The sequence below is a fragment of the Poecilia mexicana genome, unplaced genomic scaffold, assembly GCF_051168715.1.
Source record: "Poecilia mexicana isolate PSO_F unplaced genomic scaffold, ASM5116871v1 scaffold_20, whole genome shotgun sequence".
In the NCBI taxonomy this organism is placed as follows: domain Eukaryota; kingdom Metazoa; phylum Chordata; class Actinopteri; order Cyprinodontiformes; family Poeciliidae; genus Poecilia; species Poecilia mexicana.
Window position 1 is genome coordinate 5,162,101 of NW_028263389.1, and position 23,897 is coordinate 5,185,997.

Sequence of the window (23,897 nt, forward strand, 5' to 3'; positions counted from 1 at the left end):
GCCCATTTTACATATCGCCTAGCTTTTTTGCACAGAAATCACAAAGGCACCGCATATGTCGCCATTGGCCACAGAAGTGAGTCAGTGGCGGAGAGAAATGTGGTCCAGCGAACTGGCGATAAATTTCCCCTTACCCATGATAGACTCAAAAAGCTAGCTAGCAGGGTTTATTAGCAGCTAGTTCGCGGTAGCCTCACAGAATCTCATGAAGACTCAAACTTTTGTATCTGTAATAAAATATATAAGATTTAATAGTCAGTTCTGCCATGACCAAATTTAAGACCTGTGATCAACATATTCAAGGCGAACTTATAGATTTTCTAATGAATTTAAAACATTTTAAGGCCTTACTTGTAAGACTTTTTAAGGATGCCTGACAGCCTGAAAACCTGTTGCCTCTGCACTCACCTGGCCAGGTGGATCCATTTCTTGGTGTCTGGCGGGACTTCTCGTCGTCCTCGTGCCCGTTTGGCCGGGCGCTCCTCCGGCTCGGCGGCGTGGAGCAGACCCTCCTCCAGCAGCAGGATGCCCGATGGCTGCTGGAGACTCACCAGGCAGGTGGAGCTGACAGCGGCCGGATCCAGCTGCTGCAGCTCCCTCTGCTGGTAGCACATGTCCTAAAACACAACTTCTCATCAGTACCCAGTACAAAAAAGTTTTTTTCCCCCCAGACTGTTTCCAATTGTTACATTCTCACCTGCACGCATGCTATGAATGGTGGGAAGCAGAGCGTGCTCTTATTCAGGAACGTGTTCATGTTGCATTGCAGTTCCTCCTTGATTCTTCCCCTTTCCTGCGGAGTGTGCGTTTTATCCATTTCTTGGAGGATGCCGGCAAAGAGGGAGCTGAAGAGTTGCTTGGCTAAGATCGGGTCTCTCTGAGGGACGGGCAAAAATATTCGTCGTCAAAAGCGAGATAATATTTTACCAGATCTTCTACTGCAGAAACAGCCTTGCCTGAGCTAAAGCTTGAAGGGGAGCGATGAGGCTGCTGTACGGGATCTGGATATCCGGGAAGTCACCCACTCGGTAGCTCCTATACAGAGTCACCTGCGCTTCTTTCCGCAGCCTCTGGTCAGCTTTTTCTTCCTGCGGGAGAAATCCAGCCGGCATTAACGCAAATAATAAGCACAGACATATACTGGTTTGACCGTCGGCAGCCTGGATCTCGGTCTGACCTTCTTCTGTCTCTGTTGTTGAATCTCCTTCTGTGCAAAACCCAAGCTGACTTTCTCCTGGTCCTTCAGGAATCTGCGCCGCAGCCTCAGAATGTTGCTCCGTTGCTCGTTTTCAGCTGCCGGACAACAAGGGGTGAAAACATTGCGGCGCGTTCGGGGTTTCTGGGAAATGTTCTCGTCAAAATTATAAACATTTTCACGTGATTTCAGAATTGAATTTTAGACCATTTTTTTTAAGCATAGATGCAAAAGTTGAACTGTGTGAAGATGGATGGATGGAAAACATCTGATTTTTGAATTGAAAGGTTTATTTTAGAATAAAATCTAAAATAAATGACAAAAGGATACAAAAAAAAACAATTACAATTGATAAAAATAGCTTGTTTTTTCTGTTTTATTTGTAGATATCTCAAGATGTAAAAGGATTATAAATTAAATGTATTATCATTATAAACCAAAACTTTCTTTGTATTCAGTTTTAAAAGTAGTAGAAAAAATATTTGTTTTCCATCTATCCATCCTAACAGCACAACTTTTGCATTTGCAATTTTAAAAAGTGATCTAGAAATATAAATATAAATTCTGAAAATATCTGAAAAGGTTTATTTTAACAAGAACAGATTTTAACAGTGTTTAACAAGTTTTAAATTTGATCATTACTCCTATTTTTCTCATTTTTTAACCTCTTCCAACATTTGTTTGATCTACATGCGTAAAGATTTGGATGCGGTTCCTTGAAAGCCAACCTCTGGTGCGACTGTCCACCTCGTCTGTGGACGCCGTCAGCCGCCTCAGGCCAAAGCCCTCTCCCACCGGTCGTCTCGCCGCTGCCTGACGCTCCGATTTCTTATCAAACACAAGCAGCGAAGACAGAGACTCTGCGCTAGCCGAGTAGTCTGCCAGCGTGTCCACGCTGCTCCCAGTTAGCCAGTTATAGGCCATACGGCGACCTATGGAGGACAAAAATAAAAAAATGTTGAATTTAATATTACTTCTTGTTGTTTGCCAAACATATGGGTTGCCAGTAGTACCTGGTGTTTGGGTTTGGCTAAACTCTAAAGAAGTCTGTGTCGCTCTGAGTTTCCCCTTCATGGATCCGGACTGGGAGGCCCCTGCGCTCTCCGGGCCCTGAGAGCTTTGGGTCTCAACAAACATGGGTGTCATTACTGTGCTCCTGAAGCGCCAATTTGAATCAATGACGTAATCCTGCAGACAAAAGATGAATAAAAACATGATTACAAGCTCTATTTGGATGCTCTGCATGAAAAAAAGTAGGGTAAATGTGGAAGGACCTGGAAGGTGCACTCTGACAGAGGATACTCAAACATGTTCCGCGTGAAGTCGGGGCTCTGGCTGGTCATCTCCAGCAGCAGGTTGGTGGCCAGGCTCAGGAAGCAGCGCTCTATCTGGCAGGAATATAGCGAACGCAGCACCGTCAGCATCCGCTCCAGGGTGGCAGAGGGGAGGCGCTTCTCCTGGCTCCAGAAGTTACGGACGTAAAGCCTGGGAACGAGGCAGACCGTCCAATCATTCGACAAATCGAGTAGCGACGATGTCTCGTTTGGCCAAGTTTTGAACTGGTGGCTACTCACTGAAGGCCTTGATTTTCCTCTGAGAGTCCTTGAAGTAAAGCTTCTTTAGCTGCATCCAAAACCTCCAGCGACGTTTTATCTTTCATGCTTTCTTCGTCACTACGGGCAAAAATGAACACAAAGCAACAAACAACAAGACGACTCAAAATTTTAAGTTTAAATTTGAAAAAGTTTCAAGACTTTTCACACATTTTAACCAGAGCTGCCAAAAAGCGAGAGCGGTGCAGAGTGACTGTGACAGGGTTCTCGCAGGTTTCAGAAAGTCAAATTTCAGACCTTTTAAAGACTTTTTAAGGCAATTGTTAATTAAATGGCACATTTTTAAGACCAACATGGCACATGATCAGAGACATTCAAATTGGAAATTTAACAAAGAAACCTTTTATTTTTATCAATTTAGTTATCAAATAAGATTCAATTTTATTAATTAAATTAATTTGAAAAATATTAAATGACCTCAGTTTTAAAACAATCAACAGTAATCTTTTTAACCCAAGTAAACTTCCTGACACGACACTATTACATGTTTACATACAAATTGATTCCATATAAGTCTGAGCTAATCTCCTTTAGCACCAATCTCAGTTTCAAGGGTAACCGTAACATGAGTGTTTTTCAGTGTTTGCTGGAGGAGAGCACACACATGGTTAACTCAGACTGATGTAACCCCTGTTGCTACACTAGGAAAAAAAAGAAAAAGAAGACTTGACAAAATGAAATTTAAGAACTTGAATAAAAATCTGGTAAAAAAAAAAAAAAGACTTTTTAAGACCTGTCCTGAACCCTACTTTGATCCACCTTGACACATTGCGCATTCGAAGACTGACCCATAGTTGTCCTGGATCCACATGAGGATCTCGTACATCCTCTCTTTGCAAACAGGTGAGGGGTGAGAGACGAACGTCGTCACAGCTCCCAGCAGCTCCTGCAGTTCCACCGGAGTCAGGAGGGCAATTATCTTGTGTATGATATCCAGACACACCTTCTGTCTCGCTTCGTCCCTGAAAGAGGCAAAAATAAGTCCAGCAGCTGCAAGTTTGACAAACTAAATGACAAATCCCAGAAAGATTCAAAAGATAATCCTAGATGTTTCAAATGTTTTGGTGCACTACAATTCATTATTTCTAGCCCAGCTGAGAAAGAGAACAAAATAACTATTGTTGGAGCAATTGTATGTTATTTTGAAAACAGATTTTCTGGTATTTCAGGGTTTCTGCAGGTTTCACCAACTCAAATTAAGACTTTTTAAGACCTTTTAAGACCATTAAGAATGGGATGTAAAACCGATATCTCCACAGAATGCAGGATTATAGCCACAAAGCTAGCTAGCAAGGGTATGTTATCAGTGACCAGTAGCCTCCAATGTCTTGAGTCACAAAATTTAAGACCTGTGATTAAAGTATGTAAAGCCAACTTGCATTTAAATAAATTTATTTAAGACATTTTAAGGCTAACTTCATCACTATTTAGTGAAAAATCTGAACTTCAGTTCAACACAAGTTCAATCAACCCCATCTTTGTTGTGGTTTAGAAACTAATCACAATCTAGTTTACACTTTCAGGAAGAGGTGAATGATGCCTTCCTGCGACATCTTCCAGGTGTGTGGGACCCACCTGTGGCTCATCATCTGGATGAAACCTGAGCTCTTCAGCTGCAGAAAGATGTCCGGGATCACATCGGCTCGGCTGAGCACGCACTCCAGACAGAGAGTCTTTAAGATGCCGTGCAGCTTCGGCAGCAGGTAAAACACATGATTGACGAACCTGGAAGTAAAAAACAATGTATATGTGGCTGTGGTTATCTTGATGTAAAGAAAAAAAACCCAAAAGAGTCAAAGCTGTTCATTTATTCACCCACCGATCCATAAATGGCGGGAAGTGTTTGGTCACTTTATTCAAGCAGATGATGAACTTGTCATCTAGATCTTTTTTCTTCAGATCTGTTATCTTGGCTGCAGCAAGTTTGAAAAGTTCTTGCTGTTGCTTTTATATGAGCAAATAATAATAAAAAAAAGCATTAGTATAAATATTCTACTAATTCAAAGGAACATATAATTAGGCAAAAGGAGATAAAGTCATTACATCTCCCGTTTCCGTCATGCTCTTCAGAACGAGGCCGATAATTTCCGCCGCAGCCGAGTAGACATCTTTATATCTGGTAAAGGACAGGTTGTTGCCGAGCGACTGGATGTACCTGAACATGCAAAGCACAAAGGAGAAAAGAGAGATCTAATAGGTCAAAGCGCCACATGATGTGAATTTAACACCATACATAAACACAACTTAAATGGGGACGCATTTTTTATTAGCAGGTATCTCACCTCTCGTATTCAATTCCGCACGAAGCGTCGTAGGCTGGCAGGTTGTTGGCCAGGATGATTCCCAGCAGCTGGAGTCCCACAGAGTTGTCTTTGCTGTTTGGGTCGGTGCCGCAAAAGCGATCATATATTAGGCTAGTGAGGGGAAGAATAAAGAATTTTTTTTCCAATTATTGAATATAGATGAGAAATCCAGTCATTTTACAAACGTTGTTGAATATCCAAATTTCTGTTATTTCTTGTATTTGTCAGCTTTTACTTGACAAATAAAAGCAGGAGTTTTTAAAGAGACAGAGGCCTGATTTTAAAGGGTTAAGATACAAAGTCAAGCTTTTTTTTTACTCATATTTGATATATATATATATATATATATATATATATATATATATATATAGCATTTTAACTGAAGTTAACATGGTACCTTGATTATGATATAAAATTGCACCATGTGCCTGGAAAATACATAATGCTGCCCCTCATATTAAAACATATGACTAATGCAGCCTGTGACATGCAAAGCGTGCTCGGTGTGTCACCTGTAAGGCACATGCAGGCAGTTTTTCCAGCACTCTACCAAAGTGCGGATGATCTCCAGGTTGTGGCGGAAAACGGCCCGTTTCGGGTGGAAGCTGTGCTTCATCAGAAACTCTAGCAGCCGATTGGCGAGGACTTCATCTCTTGGGTTTCCCTGGAATGGACGTCGTTAGTGAGGTGACTGACTAAAACTGACAGAGATGGTGACATCTTGACTCCGACTGCCATTACTACATTTATCATTTATTTGTTTGTTTTGTAAAACAAGCGTGTTTTATGTTGTTTATCTATAATTACATTGCTTTTACTATCAATGAATTTAAAAAGTTGACCATTTCTTGTTAATGAAACACAATCTAACATTTTTTTGACCAGTGTGTCAACTTCACAGTCAAACCGCTTTAAAGCGTTTCGATAACCTCATTCTACATAGTTTTTTTCAGTGCTATAAATTTTAAAATCCTCAACTTCTGATCTTTTGAACCTCAGGTGTTTCTCTAACCTTTGGTGTGACCAGACTGGTCCAGGACAGAACCGTGACCACGACATCCACCACCATGAAATGGATCCCCGCTCCTCCGTTGCTTCCAGACACGACCAGCTGCAGCAGCGGCCCGAGCCAGTGCTTGGCGTACGGCCGGAAGACCTGCAAGATAACGAATAATCATGCGTAAAGGAGGGAGTGCTGCGGTAAAATGCTAAAGAGCTTACGCCACCTGAATGTTTTTCCACAGGTTGCTGCGTTGCAACTACAAACTTTTTAAAGCAATCTATCAGGATTTACAGTGCTACACAGAATTAAAGTTAGAGGTTGAGGCGTAATAAAATGTGAAGGTGTGACTACTGCGTGTCATTCACCTCCTCTGTGTTGATGACCAGCTTTGAGACGAAGAGTCGGATGTTCAGAGGCGTTGCTGGGTTTGCCAGTTTGCCGTGCAGAAACTTCATCCACGGCGGAAGCTCATCGGGCGCCGTTCCCTGTTTCAAACGGAGCCGACGCAACAAACACAAAGTTCTCTGCGTGTTCTTACAGCGATTTTGCTTTGTTAAAGGGAATCCATGTGATATTTTGATGCAAAGTCACAGATTTGGGTGAAACGCAGCCGACCTGTTCGATCTTAGGTGTTATGTTGCTCCTCTCCATGTGTTGTATCAAAGCCGTCATGGTGGTCATGCATTCATGCTGGTTTAACTCGTCCATTTCCAGATCCACCATCCCATCCGGGGCGGGACTTCTGTCCTCAGGTTCCTGCACAGGAAACACAAACCACTGCAGCTCAGCGGTCTCACACATTGAAAACCTAAAACCAGACCAAGACCCGTCACGACAACAAATTTTGCTGGATGGTAAATTGTTCCAGAAATTTTTGCAATAAATTTTGAGACCATTTTCAACTTATAATAATAATAATGGAATATTAATGCAAGTATACCCACTCAAAAAAAAACCCCCCAAAAAAACCTTGAATTTCTAAATAATGTTTAATAGTGGAATTGGAAAACATTTTAAATATTCAAAATAAAAAACAAAAATGATAAAATCTTTGCAATTAAAATGGCAAACTAATATTTAATCAGGTAAAAGTTAGTTAGGAATGTTAGAAAAAAAGGGCAAACTGATCATTTTGTACTGAGTGCTCAATGTTTGCAGTGTTTTTCAAAATGGCGGCTTTTAAACAATATTAAAGAGGAGTGTTTCTTTAAGGACTGTTGTTCAAATACACATTATCAAACTTATTTTAATTTATGAGGCGATCAATTGATTTATTGCTTAAATTGCTTATTGTGGCAGGCCTGACTGGACCGGAACTAAACAACATAATGGACTTTTAATGAAATATTTTAATCGATTCAGTTCAGTTTATTTATATAGTGCCAATTCACTATATAAATGTCATTTCAAAAAAAAAAAAAAGAAAAAAAATTAAATAAAACCAGTTAATTCAGTGCAATAAAAACACACACTCCAACTGATCATAGTTATTAAACCACGCAAATTCATAAAATCATTCAAACTGGCAGATTGCATCGACTTTGCAAATAGTTTTATTTTTTTAACGCGTTACTGGGAGCAGAAAATAAGGTATAAAAATAAATAAATCGCCAAACCTTTTTCACCGCGGTGCGTTTGTGTCCCTGTGGATTCTGGGAGCTGAAGGAGAAGCTTTGGACGCCCGTGGAGAAATCAAACTGGCTCATCTCCTCACTCAGGCTGCTGTCGGCCATGTAGGACTGGGAGGAAAGATACACCGGCGCTTCTGTGGAAACCAGAACGGCAACATTAACCAGGCAAGAATTGGTTAATGTAGTTCATGGAGGGGGGAACGTAAATAAAATCGTATGTAGAAGCGACAAAAGTTCAGAAACACTGATGAGCTCGAGTCCCACCTCCTGTCTCATCACTGACTTCTTTTCGAATCATGAAATATTTCTTCTTCCTCTCAAGTGGGACCTAGAGCAAGACGAAAACGACATTACATAAACCCGCATGTGAAACCGAGAGTACAGGTCCAATCGTTTCCAAAATGGCAAACCTCGATTTCAATGGGAAAGTTGTAGGTGCGCTGGACGTCGATGATGTTTTCAAGAATGAACTGATTCTGGGGGGTAAAAAAAAAAAGGTTGAGAAAGTTTCTTTTGTAATCACAATTATACTTGTTTATCCGAAAAAAATTAAAAATAAAATAAAATAAAATGGTGGGTCACATTTTTTTAAATTATATAATTTTAACCATAAACACAATTTAAATAGATGTTAAAACCTATAAACATGGATGCACTGACATGAAATATGGACCAATATTAATATGTGATATAAATATTGCTGCTATTGGCGATAACCAATATTTACCGATATTTTATACATATGTATATTTTCTCACTATCCTTTTGACACCTTAGGGAAAAAAAAAACAAAAAAAAAACAGCACACCGCTGACTTCATCATTGCTTCTGTGATCCAGTTAAACTACCCACAATCCTTCACTACATCACTATCACCGTCACAAACATGACCAACCTCAACTAATAGGTAAGTAAAAAAAGCATTTCTTATAAAAGTCACATACTGCAGCTCTATTGTGGGTTTCTCATGATTTTCTAAGACCCGTTCCGGATTTTTTTTTTCCATCCTGTGGGATCAATAAAGTATCTCTGAATTGGACGCAGGGTTATGTTGGAGCACCTTCTCTGGTTTCTCGCTGAACAGGAAGCCCTGGTAGAACTTGGGCTCGCTGAAGCTGCAGCTGATGACAGCCATGGCGCAGTTGTATGCGGCGCAGTGGTAGCCTCTCCTGAGCTCCAGCAGCTGCGTCTCACCGGCCATGTTCTCCGTGAAGGCTTCGAAACACGACCTGCGGTTTGCACGAGTCGAACATGTCTAAGGATTCTTTCATGGAAAAAAAAAAAAGAACAACGCTGAAAGAACTTTTTAGCGGTACTTGATCAAGGTTTTGGACAACTCGTTCCCCTCGGTCTTCTCCAAGCGGCAGTAGGCCTGGTTGATGCGCGACTCCTTCGAATAGACTTCGTCTTTGGGAAGGCGGGAGTACAGGAGCTCCATCATCTTGTAGCAGCCGTTTTTCCTCAGCAGCTGGATCTCGAAAGTGGCTTCGCTAGACTTGAATAAACAAGCGCGCACGTTTAGACACACCGACCTGCCCCGACTGATGATCTTTATCTAGGTAACCGGATTTTTAATAGGCGGCACCTTTGTGAAACGGCTTTGCAGGAAGGCGATTATGTCGAAGACGTTCGTCACAAAGAAGTCGCTCAGGGCCTTGGTGCCGCAGTGGGAGGCCATAGGCAGCAGGACCCGCTCCGTCAGGCCCTGCAGCATGGAGCTCACCGGAACGTCGCCCTGCTGGATCACCTCGTACGCCGCGCCGAGCAGCTGCAGCTGCCGCTCGCTGCTCGCCCTGGCAACACATGGACAAAGGCTGGGATCAGAAGTGGTTCGGATGTTTTTGTTTAGACCCCTCCACGCTCAAGAGTCAAACTTTTGGAGTTTCTGGCCCTTTACACCAATTTCTGCCTCATAAAACGCAATAGATTACTGTGGACGGCTCTGGTCGGATGTTAAACTGAAGGGATGTAGGACACAGACACAAAAAAAGAAAAAGGAAAGGTACAAGAAAGGAGAGAAAGGAAGTAAGTAAAGAAGGGACAGAAAAAGTGAATGAAGCAAGGAGGAAAGAAGGGCAGAAAGGATGGAAAAAACGAAGTTAGGGAAGAAGGGAGGAAGTAAGGACACTAGGAAGGGAGATAGGAAGAAATGACATAATGAATGGAGGAAGGAAGAAAGAGAAGACAAGGACCAAAATATGGAAAAAAGTAAAAAAAAAAAAAAAAAGACACAATAAAGGACAATAGAAAGAAATTAAAGAAAGTGGAAAATGAACAGCGAAAGACAGCAGGTACATTAGCATGTATAACAACTCTTAGAAGAAACCTGCATATGAATTCAACACCTAAAGGGAAGGAAAGAATAAATGTTGGTAGAAAGGAAGACAAAAAAAATATTTTCAAACTTTAAATACGGCTTGAAAATAATATTTTTTTTCCCACAGTGTTATTTTGCATAGGAATCCTGTATCATTTCTGTATAATCCAGCCACCTAGTGATCCACAGTTTCTCCCCCCGCATTAACTCTTACTTACCTCTTTGCGATTCTTTGGAAACACGTCTGAAACTGCTCCTCCATGATGTGCTTCCCGTCCCGACACAGAACTCCAGCCATCAGTCGGAGCAGGAGAGGACTCTGGGAAAGCTCCAGGGCATCCAGCAACTAAAACATGGATGTTTACCTTTTTTATTTCCCCCCTTCTTTTGCGTTTCAGCACACTGAAATCACACTTGCATTCATAATTACAGTCGTACTTTGTAAAGTAAAAAAAAAAAAAAAGGTTTGTGAGCCTCATGCCAGAAAAGTAGAAAAGTAGAAACCCTGTTTTTTTTTATATGATTGTCTTTGGATGAGAGAGAAATATTTGAAGGGAAAATATGAGAAACTATGCATCAAGTCGTGCATGGTCAAGAATAAGTTACAAAAATGACATTTTTTTAAAGCTTCTGTAGTTTTTCTCCAAGCTGTAACGTCACCTTCCGGATACAGTCCATGTAGTTGTTGCGGTGCAGCGAGCCCTTGGTGAACTCGTCGGACTGCATGGGGAAGTGGGAGGCGACCACGGCGTCCAGAGCTCTCTGCAGCCCAGCTAGCGGCTCGTCTTTGAGTGTTGTGAAAAACGGCAACACCAACAGGGCCTGACTCTGAAGAGGCGAGAAGATTTCAACGATCAAACTCCCGTGTCCGTGGGCTTTAATAACCTCGCCGGGCGAAAAAGACAAGGCAAACGTGCGTTACCTTGAGATTCAGAGGCAGATTCATGTCGACCAGCAGGAGAGTGAAAGTGGAAAACACCTGCTGGAACGCTTTGTGGTCGACGTCCGAGCAAACGGAGGAGTCGATCTAAATCGGAGAAGAAGAAGATCGACGTTAGGCCAAAGTTGAACAAGTTGGCCTCTTCATTCTGGACTATTTGCTGTTTTCCTTCCACCTGCAGCAGCTTGGAGAGCAGGAGGAGAATGGCAGTTTTACTCTCTGAAGTGGACGATGGCCCGTCCCACCAGGACTGCAGACTCATCCACCGCCTCAGAACCTCTTCCACCAGCTTCTGGCCCTGGGTTTTCCTAACAGAGCGCTCTCTGAAGCTGTGGTCCAGCATGCCGTTCAGCAGCACGCTGACCTGAAGGACACAGAGAGCCCATCACTCTACAACAACAGGGACGGCAGCAGCTGACGTACGGATGGCACAAGAAACAAACAAGCAAAAACAACAAATCTTTGCCTGCACTCTTGTGTCCCAGAGTACTTCCTGTCTAACCAAAGATTTCGCAGGAACCCCAAGCTCAAAGCCAGCCCCCTGAATCAAACATGTACTACCATGCTGGGATTCTCTGAGGAGGCCTTCATGAGGCGTGGCACGGCGGTTTCCAGATTTCTCAGCAGCTCTGTGTTGATGGTGGCCTGGAAGAGGCTGTAGAAGTACTCGCCATGGGAGAAGCTGAGGAAGTTGTGGCTGTGACCGCCTGATATTGGCACAGACAGCATGATGGTGTTCAACAGCAACTCCATCAGCTGCTCACTCTGCAGAAAACCACAAGAGCTCAAATCATTCATTTGAACAGGGAGGTGTAGAGTTTAATTTTTTAGTAGTCTTGTGGTCAAACAAACTGGCGTTGCTGTAACCCAACATTGCCCCATTTTTTTCAGTGTCGGCTTTGAGCAACCAACCTGTTGGCTTATAGAAAAGGCGAGCTGCAGCAGTCCGTCCGCCAGTCTCCTGGTGTTGACGTCCAAGGATGGAAGCGCCTTCCTGTCTCCGCCCGGCGCTATGCCTTTATACACCGTCATCAGGAGTTTGTGGCCAAGAGAGCTGCCGTACGCCGAATCCTTCAAGAGAAACACGCAGGATCCAGGGTCATTTCTAGGCCTGTCGCGAAAACAAATTTTGCTGGATGATAAATTGATTTAATCGATTAATCACATTTTCTGCTTTTGAAGATCTAATTTTTTGGAAAATTAACACAGCTCCTTTTTTCCCCCCTGACTTTAAATTCAGGTCAACTCACCTTAGAAGGAATGGTTGAAATAAAAGCCAGTATTTTATGCTTTTTCTTTTTTGTTTTTACAAATGACAGAAATTAATGAAAAAAAAATTAAATTGAAAATTACATTTGGTTTTTTAAAGAAAATATAGATTTCTTAATAAAACAAGAAAAATACATCTTTCCGTATCTTCAGTGGAGAAGAGCCGGTTCTTACCTGGTGGTGTAGGATGGAGCTGAGGAGGCCAGCTTTGTGAATCTGCTTACAGGAAGAAAGGACCATTTCCATTTTCTCATGGTGGCTGAGAGGCCCAGAGTGGTACAGGTCTACTTCACACAGCTTCTCCACACTGTGGCGACAACAAGGGGAAACAAAAAGTTTTATTGATTAAAAGGAATCCAACATGTTTCCGATTTGGAGTGCACCGATTGCAGTTTTCTGGCCAATCACAATTATTTATTTAGTTTTTTGTTGTTTTTTTTTGTCTGAGAAGAAGTCACTAAATATAGCAACAAACTCGCTAATTAGGAAACAATGGAGTGACTATTGGTAACCAAACTTAGTTTTCTAAGTATCAGCCGATTGCGTTCTCCCAAAATTTTGAAAATCTGGGTTAATATAAGGATTTTTACTTTGTCCATTTGAGGTTTCTGCAGGTTTCAAAAACTCAAATTTAAGACTTACTAGCGATCCAGACGTTGGCCGATACCAATTTTTCTTATCTGAAAAGTTGCTAAAGGTCCCTTGCGGAGGTAGATAAGATCGGCTTAATAAGATTTTGGGAGATTGCCGACCTTTCAAAATTACAAAAATCTGGTCAGACTTATCGGTGCACCCCTACTTTTGATCTTCTCAACAATCGCAGCATTTCATTGCAGTGGTGGAAACCTTTTACGGGAGATTTTTGTCCGCAAGCTGCTCTCGAGGCAGCCGCCGTAAGGTGAAGCCATCAGAGCCTTCAGCAACGGCACGCACACCTCTGGCAAGTTCCTCATCACCTCCACGTCGGCCATGTTGAACCCCACAGCGGATGGCTCGCACACCACCGCTGCGGTCAATTCGAAAAACACTGAGCAGAACACTTCCTGTTCCAGCAGCTGCGAACAACGTGACAAACGTCTCATTTAGAACTTCCAGAATGAACTCGACAATCCAACCTGGTGACTAAGCAAGCGGTACCTTCCAGAACTCTTGGTCTCCTTTGACGAGAATCATGGAGGCAAACTCCAGCAGGCGGACGGTGATGGTGCACTTGCTGTAGTTGTACTGGTCCACCTCTCTCGGGCTGAAGTGAGACATCCTCTCGCCGAGACAGAAACAGCTCTCTGCGGCCGCCAGTCCGCGACTCGCGAGCTCCGTCAAGAAGAAGTGTGTGGCTTTCAGGAAGCTAGATTTGTCTTTTGAGCCTTTGGAGTATCATGAAAATATCAACTAAACTGATTAAGTTCTCATACCATAATCACACAAACACAACCTACTGAGAATGTGCTGAGGCTTGATGATGTGCAAGCCGATGAAGGTGTTGTAGCAGTCGAGGACGGCGAGTAGTAGGTCCATCCACTGCAGGGTGGCTCGGACGCTGAAGGGGCTGGTGAGGTCCCGGAGCGTCGGCTGGGAGAGGAGGCCCCAACCCTCAAACCGGGAGATCAGGAAGTCGATGCCACGATCCTTTAGCATGCCTTCCAACCACTGGGGCGGAGATTTCTTTCCTGATTCACACAACCCACTTAAAGTCAGATGAGGTTTTTTTTTTGTTTGTTTGTTTCAGAAATTTACCGCATGAACAGTTCCAAGTCTCCCGTTCTCACCTGGGAGGAGGGGAATAAACTCATAGAGGAGCTCCATGCATTTGTGGCGACACTCCGTCTGCGGTCGGCCGCACTGCTCCAGCAGCCACAAGACCAGATCTGACAGGCACAGCTTCTCGTCAGGCGGGAACCCCCTGAGAGAGGCACACGATGTAGTTCAACTCTAACACTTTACCTTTGTCGAAGTGGTGCGCACACAGACTACCCACCTTGGGATGCGTCTCTTTGCATTGTGCTGATTGAGACTGGGGGCTTTGTGTTTGATTATTCTCTTCAGATGGTTGATGGCATTGCAGCACTGCGGCACAGTACCTGGAGATAAAGATTATAGATCTTCTCTTTCTATAATCATTTTCTTTTTATGTGGATTTTATGCCAACGTTTAAGTGATCTCAATTCACTGTTCTTTAAAAATTGTTCCAGAGACCACGTTTCCCATGTGACGGACCTTTGATAACCATAGATTAAATATTTCTTTGGTATGTTCATATATCTCGATAAAGACTAGTCATTTTTAGCCAGTGTCGAAAGAAAGTCATGTGAAATCTCAACATTTTAGTCTATTTACTATTTACAAGGATGTTAGTCATTGTTAATGGGAAGGTGGATGTAGTTAAATTCAAGGAAATCTTTGAGGAAAACCCCTTTTGAGACTACAGAAGACTTGAGACACCTTTTTTAGGTTTGCCATCACAGAGTTTGAGGGGTGGAGCTATTTTTGGTACTGCATATATGGAGAAGATGTACTGAAATATACCCATGGATCGCTCATCCGAGTGTGCCAGAGCCAGACTTTCAACAAAAATGACGAGAACTTCGAAGACGAACTGCTCCACCAAAGAGTTTTCTTCTCTGAAGGTAAAAAAAAAAACACTTAATATCAGACATAATGCTAGTTTCTGGTTTTTTTTTTAGATAACTGGATCAAAAAAGCAATAAAACTGAAACCCTTAGCAGAACCTGGGGTCATACCTGAACTGTCTGTAGATGCTGTTGAAAGCCAGGGCGGCGCCCAGTCTTTTAAACCCGTTGGGGTGGAGAGCCAGGCTGTAAATGCGCTTAAACAGGGACTTCATGTTGGCGGGGCTCTTCTCCTGCTGCTTGGGCGTGGTCTGTTTGATCGACCACTTGACGAACTCTTCGATGCATCGCCCGCAGAAGTCTCTGAGGGTGCTGTCGGTCGGGTCAATCACGCCGTCCTAAACGTGAGCTCGGTTAGGACGCTGCACATAAAACCAGCTGGAGGAAAAACTTCAAAATCCCCAACGCGTCACTCACCAAAATGGCCTCCAGAACGGCCACCGTGTCTTGGCTCTCGAACTTCTTGTTGTTGGTGAACCAGTGAATCAGCTGCATGACCAGCGGTTCAAAGAGTTGCCTGGTTACCTGCAGAACAGATCAGAAACTCTAAATCAAAACGATTAAATTCAACATGTACACGACTACATTTGTTTCCCCATGAAAACATGTACCTGGTCTACGTCGCAGGCCAGACGGAGCAACACAGGAAACAGCTTTTTGTGCAACTTGTACATAGGAGGAAGTCTGTTCTCCCCTTCCACCATCTGAGCGCTCTTCCCAACCATGTAGACCACCAAGCTGTGGAGCAGCTCGCAGGCTGCCACCTGGAAAGGCAAATGAGATGTCGGTGAAGATCTGTTTCTCTGAAAGCATTTGGAGCGTCGTCTATCTGGTGAGTGAAGGCGCACTTTGGTCTGTCTGTCGCTTGTGGACAGAGCCAGTTCGCTGATGCGCGGCAGAAAGGGATCCAGGTAGATCACGGGCTTCATGTCGGAGAATGGCACGGCAAAGCTGAGTCTTTTCTCCGAATCCCAGGCAACGAATTTCTTCATCATTTCTTCCGATGAGACCACTGCAAGCCAAAACGAGGAAAATACAGCATCCTTCACATTTAGTGGCACCTAAAACTGAATAAATCTTTAATTGCAACGGCCCATTACATAACACTAAAAAACTGTAAACAGACAAACAAATAAAGAAAAAAGTCCATCCTTCCAGCAGGAAATGTGTGCTTTTCTGAAAACAAAGATTCAACACTTTTTATAAAACTTCAACCTTCTCCAGACTTAAGTGTTGCTCCTTTTGGTGTATTCTTATGAACATTATTCAACATTATTTCTCAATCCGTTAGTCTTTAAATAGGGAACCTGCAAAAGCTACAAACTGTGAAGACGTTTTTGGTGGGTGGAAGAGGGAATTTATTGAATTATTTATGATTTATCATAAAAAAAAATTATTTTTGTAGGCCTGTCACAATACATTTTGCTGGACATAAAATTGCCCCAGTAATTATTGCAGTAAACGATAATATCATTATTTTGAGACCACTTTCAAGCAATATATTAAAAATGGCATAATTATGCAATTCGCTCCCTCCGTATTTTCCGCACTATAAGGCGCACTGGATTATAAGGCGCACCTTCAATGAATGGCCTATTTTAAAACTTTTTTCACATATAAGGCGCACCGCATTATAAGGCGCATAAAATAGACATTACAATAGAGGCTGGAGTTACGTTATGCATCCACTAGATGGAGCTCCACTAAACGGAGTGTCAACAAAACAGTCCGACTCTGGTAGGCGGGGAGAGCCTTCCTCAACTGGGCTGGGGCGTGGGCGGACGATAGTCACCATTCTCCGTTCGCGCACAGCATGTTCGTGGAGAACGTGGTGCTAAATGACCTGCAGACGACCTGATTCTAGATGGTCGGTAGGTAGATAGGTCAGTCAAACTTTATTAACAAACCAGCGTTCTGACAACTATCCCAGCATGCACTGTGCGCTTCTTCTTCTACAGGCGAAAATGAAGTCGGCGGCTGCTTACCGTAGATGCTAGACCTGTTGTGGCTCAATATTGGTCCATACATAAGGCACACCGGATTATAAGGCGCACTGTCGTCTTTTGAGGAAATTGAAGGTTTTTAGGTGCGCCTTATAGTGCGGAAAATACGGTAATATATAAATTTTTTAAATTACAACCTTCATAAAATATTGTGATTAAAGTCCAAATTGCCCGCTGCTAGGTGGAAGCATGAAAAGAAGGAAAAAAGTGAAGGAGGATGGGAATATAGCTGGCTGCATGATGTACAAATACATGGATACGTAAATGGATGAACAAAAAAGTGAATGGAAAGAAGAATAGATTATAAATGGATGGGTGATCACAGCTTTTAGTGAATGGGAATAAAGTAAGGAAATACAATTATTTTCCATGATCTTTATTCATGATTTTTCAGACTAAGATAAAAGATGGAGCTTTTCATCACCAAACATTTAAGCTAGGTTTGGTGTAAAACAAAGGATTCCTTAGCATCTCATAATGAAAGCATCCATTTCTTCACCGTTGGGCTGAATCCCTTTAAATTTACATCTGGTGTTCAAATCTTTACCCGTCACAAGGTTCCTGTTCAGCTTTCCTCCCAGGTGGCCGAGCAACTTCACCACCCTGACCCTTAGCATGACGAGAGGAGCGTCTTCCTGTGCAGAGAAAACAATTAAAAAACGCTGGGTTATGAGTTTTAAGAATTTATTTTGCTTCAATAAATTCTTGTTGAATTTCGCTAAATAGAGGTGGTGTATTTCACCTGCTTTATCAAAATATAATGTATCGGTTTGTTTAGATGACGATACGATGTTTGCCAATAAACAATATGATTTCAGTTCAATTTAATTAAATCTGTGATCGATATGAGGCGATACAACACAATCACTTACCAACCAGGTCAATCTAACAATATATTAAACTTTAAATGACATAGGTTTTTTATTTATGTTTTGCACCGATGTAACTGGATAGCAAGGTTTCCTCCAGAAAACATGTGGAGTCCAGTGCTACTGCAGTCATTCATGTGGCGGCCCGTCGTGTTTGTTTTTGCTAAAAAATTTTTTAAGATGACAAGAAATTTGAAAATATCACTTGATAATTATGTATTATTGAAAGATTGGAAGATTAATACCTGACCACCAGCTATAAAGTCTGAAAAGAATGGAAACATAAAAAAAACTTAAATAAATAAGCAATGCTTAGCCTGGTGGGGGCACAAGTAAAGCCTGGTGGCCCGCCAGGCTTATAATACACTGGGGGAAACCCTGGATAGATAATCATTTAATTGATAGAGGAATATAAATTTACAAATCTATATATATATTGTTACCTCTAATGAATAGTTTGTGATTTTCCTTAGCAAAAGAAATAACTTGGGTCCTACCATGGAAAGCTGGTTGGATTTCTTGAGGAGCCTCGTCATCACTCTGCTGTATCCTTTGTCCCGTCTTGAAGACAATGAGGACATCACCTCCCAGTTGCTCTCATCTTTGTCTGAAGCAAAAAGAATCAGATTTAAATCTTCTGCACCTAGTGAAGTGAAAACAAAAGCCAGAAGACTCCCGATCCCCCCCGAAGCTTCTTACCACTGGAGGAGGTGGTCTTCAGGTATCCATCCAGGAGGGGCAGGATGTCGGCGTAGCACGGCTGCATGGTGTCCAGTGGGAGGCGGGAGGACCAGTCCTCCAGAGCGTCCAAGGCTGCATTCGCCAGAGGAATGTGACTTAGACCCAACCTCAGAGCCGTCTGGAACCGAACAGAACGTCTTTAACGATCTTTGTAAGCTAACTAAATGTTTTGAGCGATTCATGAAAACTCATCTATGATTCTATAGCTGTTTTCACATTAAATGTTAATTAAATGTTAACGATGTTTTGAATTTGGACAGAAAACTCTGGGAGTGTGCCAAAATGGTTTTAAATTCTCAGGATAAATGAGGTTTAGCTGCTTTTTCATCACCAGATCTCCTGGTGATGAAACCCCAGTAACATCACTAAGCAGAAGAAATTTCAGAACCCTCCGCCCCCTGCCCGTACCTCCAGGGCTGGACAGTAGGCCTTCATGTCCAGAGCAACAATGTTGTGGTGCAGAGAGAGGACAAAGGTCAAGCAGGAAGCCAGCAGCTCATCCTTGTACTGCTTCATTCGGACACACACCTGGAAAGAAACACGTGCGTTATTAAATGTTAGGAAATGGCCCCCCAAACAAACAAAAAAAGTGTTCCAAAAAGAGAAAATACCTCTTTCCCAAACTTTGAGAAGAGAGCAAAGCAAGCACTTCTGACTGTGTCATCCTGAGTAGATGCAGAACTTCTCACTCCCACACCCTGATCAAAAGAAGATTTTATTTATTGTAAATTAAGGCCTACATTTTAGAAGCGTACTTAAAAAAATTTCTAAAGTTAAACAAAGGAAAAATGACCTGGTAGTACTTGATCCTCTTGGCGATTTTCATGGCGACCGACAGCAGCTTGTAGAAGCCGCTGACGAGTGGATTTCGTATGGAGTGCAGGATCAGTTCGTGGCTCAGGGGATACATCCAGGACTGGAAGTTCTCCACGTGCGTGTTCAGCAGCAGCTCGCTGCAGAGAAGAACAAAACTAAAGCCTTCATCCTGTATTGGATACCTACAACCGTTCTATATTTAAACGCTTTAATAAAGTAATGTTTATGTAATCAAAGCTAAGTGGAAAATAAAGCACACGGCTGGTGGGTTGACAAAAATTGGGTTTGATCTCGTTTCTGTACCTGCAGAAGTCGACCAGGTTGATAAAAGCAGTGAAGTCTTTGATCTTATTGGGCAACAGGTTCGCCGTTGGGTCTGAAGAGGGAAGGACGTGGGCTGCATCGTCGGGGGCCTAACCAACACAAAGACAAATCCAGGGATTACAATCAGAATCATCGGGCGAGGAGGAGTTTTGAGTATTACTGATGCAGATGCACAAAGAGCGGCCGTCACCTCCTCTCCTGTTGCTATTTTCTGCACCGATAAGTCCAACTTTTCCACAATGCGCAGAATTGACTTGACCAACTCGTCGTAAAGAAGGCGGCTCAAGGAGCCCAGAGCCGCGTTCTGACTCAGGAAAGCTCCGTCTAGAAATCCCGAATCCTACAGGAGGTGAAATGACGCCAAACACGATGACGGTGGAAAAGAAGGCCAAACAGACACATTTCACCTCTGGAAGATAATTAAATTAAAACAAAACTCCACCTTCAGCTGATCGCAGTCCAAAAGCCCCTTATAGAGCGGGAGGTAATTGGCACTGGCAGGAACTTTCCATTTTCCAGTCCGAACTTCCGCGGACTCAGAGGAACTGTCCTAAGAAGAGAAACAGAAAAAAAAAATCCTCTTTCGTTTTTGCGGTAAGATTAAAAAGAGCGACTGCCACATTCAGTAATTCTGTGTGAACCACATGTAAACAGCATGACTGACCTCAGATAGCGTGATGGGTTTTGAACAGACTCGAATCAAACCCTGGTGCACTGAAAAAAAAAAGAAGCAAGGCTGAACATTGACTTCTGTCCAAAAACACAGACGTACAGAAACAAAAAGCTTCAAGTTTGAATTTATCTGTACACACATTGATTCGTTCTAAACGGAGAGTCAAAATGCATCAGTATCACAAGAGTCAGATTGCTGCGATGTTGAATGAAGAAAAAAGACCAAAACAAATAATTTCAAAACTTTGACATGCATTACTGCTCACTGCAGAAGTGGCGTTTCATAAAAGGTACAGTAGATGAAAATAAGAACGGTCCCAGCCGGAACGCCGAAGACTCTGACCATTCAACCAGATCGACAAAACAAAAGGCTTCACCAGAACAACAGAAACATTTTTGAAATGACCTAGTCAGAGTCCAGAATGAAATCTGACGTAAATCTGTTTGGTTTCCTGACAAGAGCAGTGGACAAGAAACTTCCTCCCAGTCTGAAAGACTTAGACATAGATGTAGAAGTACACTTAAGCTTACATATTTATGTATGGATGGATATATGGTTAATTGGTCAATAGATGGATGGTTAATTGGTCAATAGATGGATGGTTAATTGGTCAATAGATGGATGGTTAATTGGTCAATGGATAGATGATCAACTCGTGAAAGGCTGGACAGTTAATTGGTTGTTGGATGGACGGTTAACTGGTCAATAGTTGGTTGGATAACTGGTGATGAACGGATCAATATAACACAATAGGAGATTAATAGATCGTCCATCCTAATCCCACCCACCGTTCAAGACGTCAGCCACTGGATCCAAGTGTTTTGCGGCTCCACCTACCCACTGAGCTGATAAAACTCCACAGCACTGGTCCTTTGGAGGCCACGGCCACAAAGACCTTCAGGATGGACCTGCTGCAGGCAAACTGCATCCTCTCGCTGTACTGAGGGAAGGTGTCAATCTGCACCACCAGGAGGCGCTCCAGCAGTGGGGTATACACCTCTGGAATCTGTACACACAAAGGAGTTGCTACAGTACATTAGCACAACCTTCTCCCTCTGACTTACTGCGCAGTGTCCTCATGTCTCTACCTTGTCCAGATGAATAAGGACACTGGCTATGGAGTCCAGGAAGCTGGGCAGCTGGTAGAAGCTGTCATCTTCCCCGTCAGACTCGGTCAGATACATCTGCTTGCAGCGCTGAATTAACTCCGTGTACATCAGGTCCACGTCTTGGGGGCACACCTTTTTGCACGGCTGCGCAAATAAAAGACAAACAGGATAAACTAAGAGCGAGAACACACACAGTAGTAAATCGCATTTATTGCGGTTTCATGAGAAAAGCAGCTGATTGGGCATTTAAAGGCTGCGATTAACATACAGCTGCAAAGAAGCCATATCCACGTATGGCGATGGACAGCTCCTTGTGCGTCGATTCCATGGTTTTAATGATGCCGCAGAACTTCTGCATGAAGAACTTCAGCTTGCTTTTGTGCTCATCAATGTTGTCCGCCACTAACAGGGCAACCTGGGAGAAAAGTCAGCAGCAGCACAGGACTTCAGGTAAATGAATCAATAAATAAGTGCACACGTGTAATAACATCATAAGCAGATGAAAGGGGTTAGGATTGGAGTTTTTGTTTTCCAACCTGTTTGAGGAAGGCTTCGAGCGCGCTGTAGCTCGTCTTCTTCATCTCGCCGTTGATGTGTCCGCAGAGCTTACACATGGTCTCGAACAGAGCCCTGTAGTGGTCCATGAGGCAGCCGCTGAACTGGGACGCATGTCTGGCAAACAACCGCAGCCCGGCTGTCGAAAGAAAGACACACTTTTATTCTAATTTAATAATCTTTAAACACTGTTAGGTGTAATGGCGTAATTAGACCCACCGTAGATTAAACTGTAGCTCCAAAAAAAAAAAAAAAGAAAAAACAACAACTCAGAAATGTTTTGATTTCTTGAAAACAAACTTGGAAATTTCTGACTTTGAAAACTTGCAAGAAAAAAAAAATCGGAAATTTGGAGACTAATCTCAAAATTTCAGAATTTTTCTAGCAAGTTTTTTTCCAGAAAATTTCTAAGATTAATGGCAAAATTTCTGAGATATTTTCAGCAAATTTCCAACTTCTCAAACCTGGTAATGTCCAAGTTTCCAAGACATCTTTTTTGGCATAAATGTACTCCTCCTTCTTTTCTATCTACAGTGGCCCTATTACTCCTAATACATAGATACTGTGTTGCTTTGACTAAAAAAAAAATAATAATAAGGCTCACCAAATGTGACAGCGTAGCGATTCATTTCCATCTGTGAAAGAGTAACAGCCACAAAGTTTTGGTATACAGCTTTTTAAAAGTCTTCAGACCTCTCAGTCTTTCAGATTTTGTCACGTTACCACAAACAATGTGTTTTTTATTACATTCTGATGAGACCAAAACAAAGTAACACATAATAGCGTCGATGCACAAGGACAGATTAAATGTTTACACCACGAAAACCGGAAGAAGAGGAGGCGACGCTTTTCTTCGACAGACAGAGGGAGACGAATCACAACGTTTTAGAAATTATAAAAGGCACAATTTTCTGTAATTCTTCCTTCCTTTTTCCATTTCCCATTTTTTTGGCCTAATTTTTGTCCTGTGTAAAAGTTGCATAATTAATTTTCTTGGAAAAAAAATCTGAATATAGAAATATTTCTTTTTTGCTGAAGTTCCTCGGATTTCAAGAAATAAAAACCTTAACTACGCACACTTTACTAAAATATAAAGACCAGGAAGCTGTAATTAAAGCTAAAAACAGTTCATTATTACACCGACTCAAAGGAGCAGAAATCCACACATCCTTTACCTTCAACTTCACATTTATGCACTACTTTGTGTTGGTCCATCTATAAAAAAATGTAATAAAATACTCTGAATATCTTGGTCATGTCCGAATATAAAAAAGCAGATAAAGCGCATTAATAACCTGAGGAGTGATGGACTTCAGGGCATATTGAAAGATCTCTTTGGATGTAACCGGGTCTGGAAGGGAGAGGAAAAAAAAAAAGTACTTTTTTTTTATCTCAATATAAGTCGACGCAACGTAAATATGTCGACAAGCGCATCATCATCCACCTTCTTCCATGGCTTTGGTGAAATTAACCATCAGGGCAGTTAAGCCTCGTAAACATCCAGCCACAACCAAAAGCTTTGGCTCTTTTGTTGAGGAAGTCATCTGGGAGACGGAAGAGGGAGGGAGAACAAGAGAATCAATCAGTACAACACACGGGTCTGCTAACAACAGATAGCAGCTTTTTCATGTCTGTGTCTAATTTTAGATGCAAGTTCTGAACGTTGAGCTGGTGGGAACTCAAGATTACAGCAATCGGTCTCAAACCATTGCACGCTTCTTATCTTTTCTGTGCTTTCCCGGCTCCAAATGAAACAAAAGGAACGAAGAATAAAACACAACCTGCTCTTTGAGCTCCGCAAGATAGACCTTGTACAACTTGTCGGAGTTGTTGACCATTTCGCTGGGATGAACCTCCGCCAGAACCCCGAGCAACTCGTAGATTTTGCCGAGAACTGAGGAGGACAAAG

General features: G+C 42.4%; 1 protein-coding gene across 1 annotated transcript in view; it reads right to left on the minus strand.

The window, feature by feature from the left end:
* Positions 1-23,897, minus strand: part of prkdc (protein kinase, DNA-activated, catalytic subunit) — a 37,438-nt gene that overhangs the window by 11,845 nt on the left and 1,696 nt on the right. The window contains exons 6-63 of the mRNA XM_014981410.2: positions 23,770-23,882; positions 23,433-23,532; positions 23,284-23,339; positions 22,593-22,623; positions 21,970-22,127; positions 21,702-21,848; positions 21,413-21,577; positions 21,162-21,330; positions 20,316-20,365; positions 20,094-20,201; positions 19,842-19,991; positions 19,631-19,740; positions 19,305-19,464; positions 19,123-19,209; positions 18,920-19,039; positions 18,470-18,629; positions 18,268-18,377; positions 17,449-17,536; positions 15,747-15,910; positions 15,510-15,662; positions 15,316-15,423; positions 15,010-15,236; positions 14,795-14,889; positions 14,247-14,349; positions 14,038-14,171; positions 13,708-13,938; positions 13,409-13,635; positions 13,118-13,326; positions 12,446-12,578; positions 11,915-12,073; positions 11,564-11,767; positions 11,178-11,366; positions 10,985-11,089; positions 10,723-10,890; positions 10,281-10,408; positions 9,331-9,538; positions 9,062-9,240; positions 8,806-8,974; positions 8,156-8,221; positions 8,010-8,073; positions 7,731-7,879; positions 6,730-6,870; positions 6,480-6,599; positions 6,124-6,267; positions 5,624-5,775; positions 5,091-5,222; positions 4,852-4,963; positions 4,628-4,752; positions 4,384-4,533; positions 3,597-3,770; positions 2,770-2,868; positions 2,470-2,680; positions 2,209-2,383; positions 1,924-2,127; positions 1,178-1,293; positions 957-1,088; positions 698-877; positions 409-617 (exon numbers count right to left, since the gene is read on the minus strand). Coding sequence (XP_014836896.2) covers positions 409-617; positions 698-877; positions 957-1,088; positions 1,178-1,293; positions 1,924-2,127; positions 2,209-2,383; positions 2,470-2,680; positions 2,770-2,868; positions 3,597-3,770; positions 4,384-4,533; positions 4,628-4,752; positions 4,852-4,963; positions 5,091-5,222; positions 5,624-5,775; positions 6,124-6,267; positions 6,480-6,599; positions 6,730-6,870; positions 7,731-7,879; positions 8,010-8,073; positions 8,156-8,221; positions 8,806-8,974; positions 9,062-9,240; positions 9,331-9,538; positions 10,281-10,408; positions 10,723-10,890; positions 10,985-11,089; positions 11,178-11,366; positions 11,564-11,767; positions 11,915-12,073; positions 12,446-12,578; positions 13,118-13,326; positions 13,409-13,635; positions 13,708-13,938; positions 14,038-14,171; positions 14,247-14,349; positions 14,795-14,889; positions 15,010-15,236; positions 15,316-15,423; positions 15,510-15,662; positions 15,747-15,910; positions 17,449-17,536; positions 18,268-18,377; positions 18,470-18,629; positions 18,920-19,039; positions 19,123-19,209; positions 19,305-19,464; positions 19,631-19,740; positions 19,842-19,991; positions 20,094-20,201; positions 20,316-20,365; positions 21,162-21,330; positions 21,413-21,577; positions 21,702-21,848; positions 21,970-22,127; positions 22,593-22,623; positions 23,284-23,339; positions 23,433-23,532; positions 23,770-23,882 — 8,230 coding nt within the window. The remainder of the gene's footprint in view (positions 1-408; positions 618-697; positions 878-956; positions 1,089-1,177; positions 1,294-1,923; positions 2,128-2,208; positions 2,384-2,469; positions 2,681-2,769; positions 2,869-3,596; positions 3,771-4,383; positions 4,534-4,627; positions 4,753-4,851; positions 4,964-5,090; positions 5,223-5,623; positions 5,776-6,123; positions 6,268-6,479; positions 6,600-6,729; positions 6,871-7,730; positions 7,880-8,009; positions 8,074-8,155; positions 8,222-8,805; positions 8,975-9,061; positions 9,241-9,330; positions 9,539-10,280; positions 10,409-10,722; positions 10,891-10,984; positions 11,090-11,177; positions 11,367-11,563; positions 11,768-11,914; positions 12,074-12,445; positions 12,579-13,117; positions 13,327-13,408; positions 13,636-13,707; positions 13,939-14,037; positions 14,172-14,246; positions 14,350-14,794; positions 14,890-15,009; positions 15,237-15,315; positions 15,424-15,509; positions 15,663-15,746; positions 15,911-17,448; positions 17,537-18,267; positions 18,378-18,469; positions 18,630-18,919; positions 19,040-19,122; positions 19,210-19,304; positions 19,465-19,630; positions 19,741-19,841; positions 19,992-20,093; positions 20,202-20,315; positions 20,366-21,161; positions 21,331-21,412; positions 21,578-21,701; positions 21,849-21,969; positions 22,128-22,592; positions 22,624-23,283; positions 23,340-23,432; positions 23,533-23,769; positions 23,883-23,897) is intronic.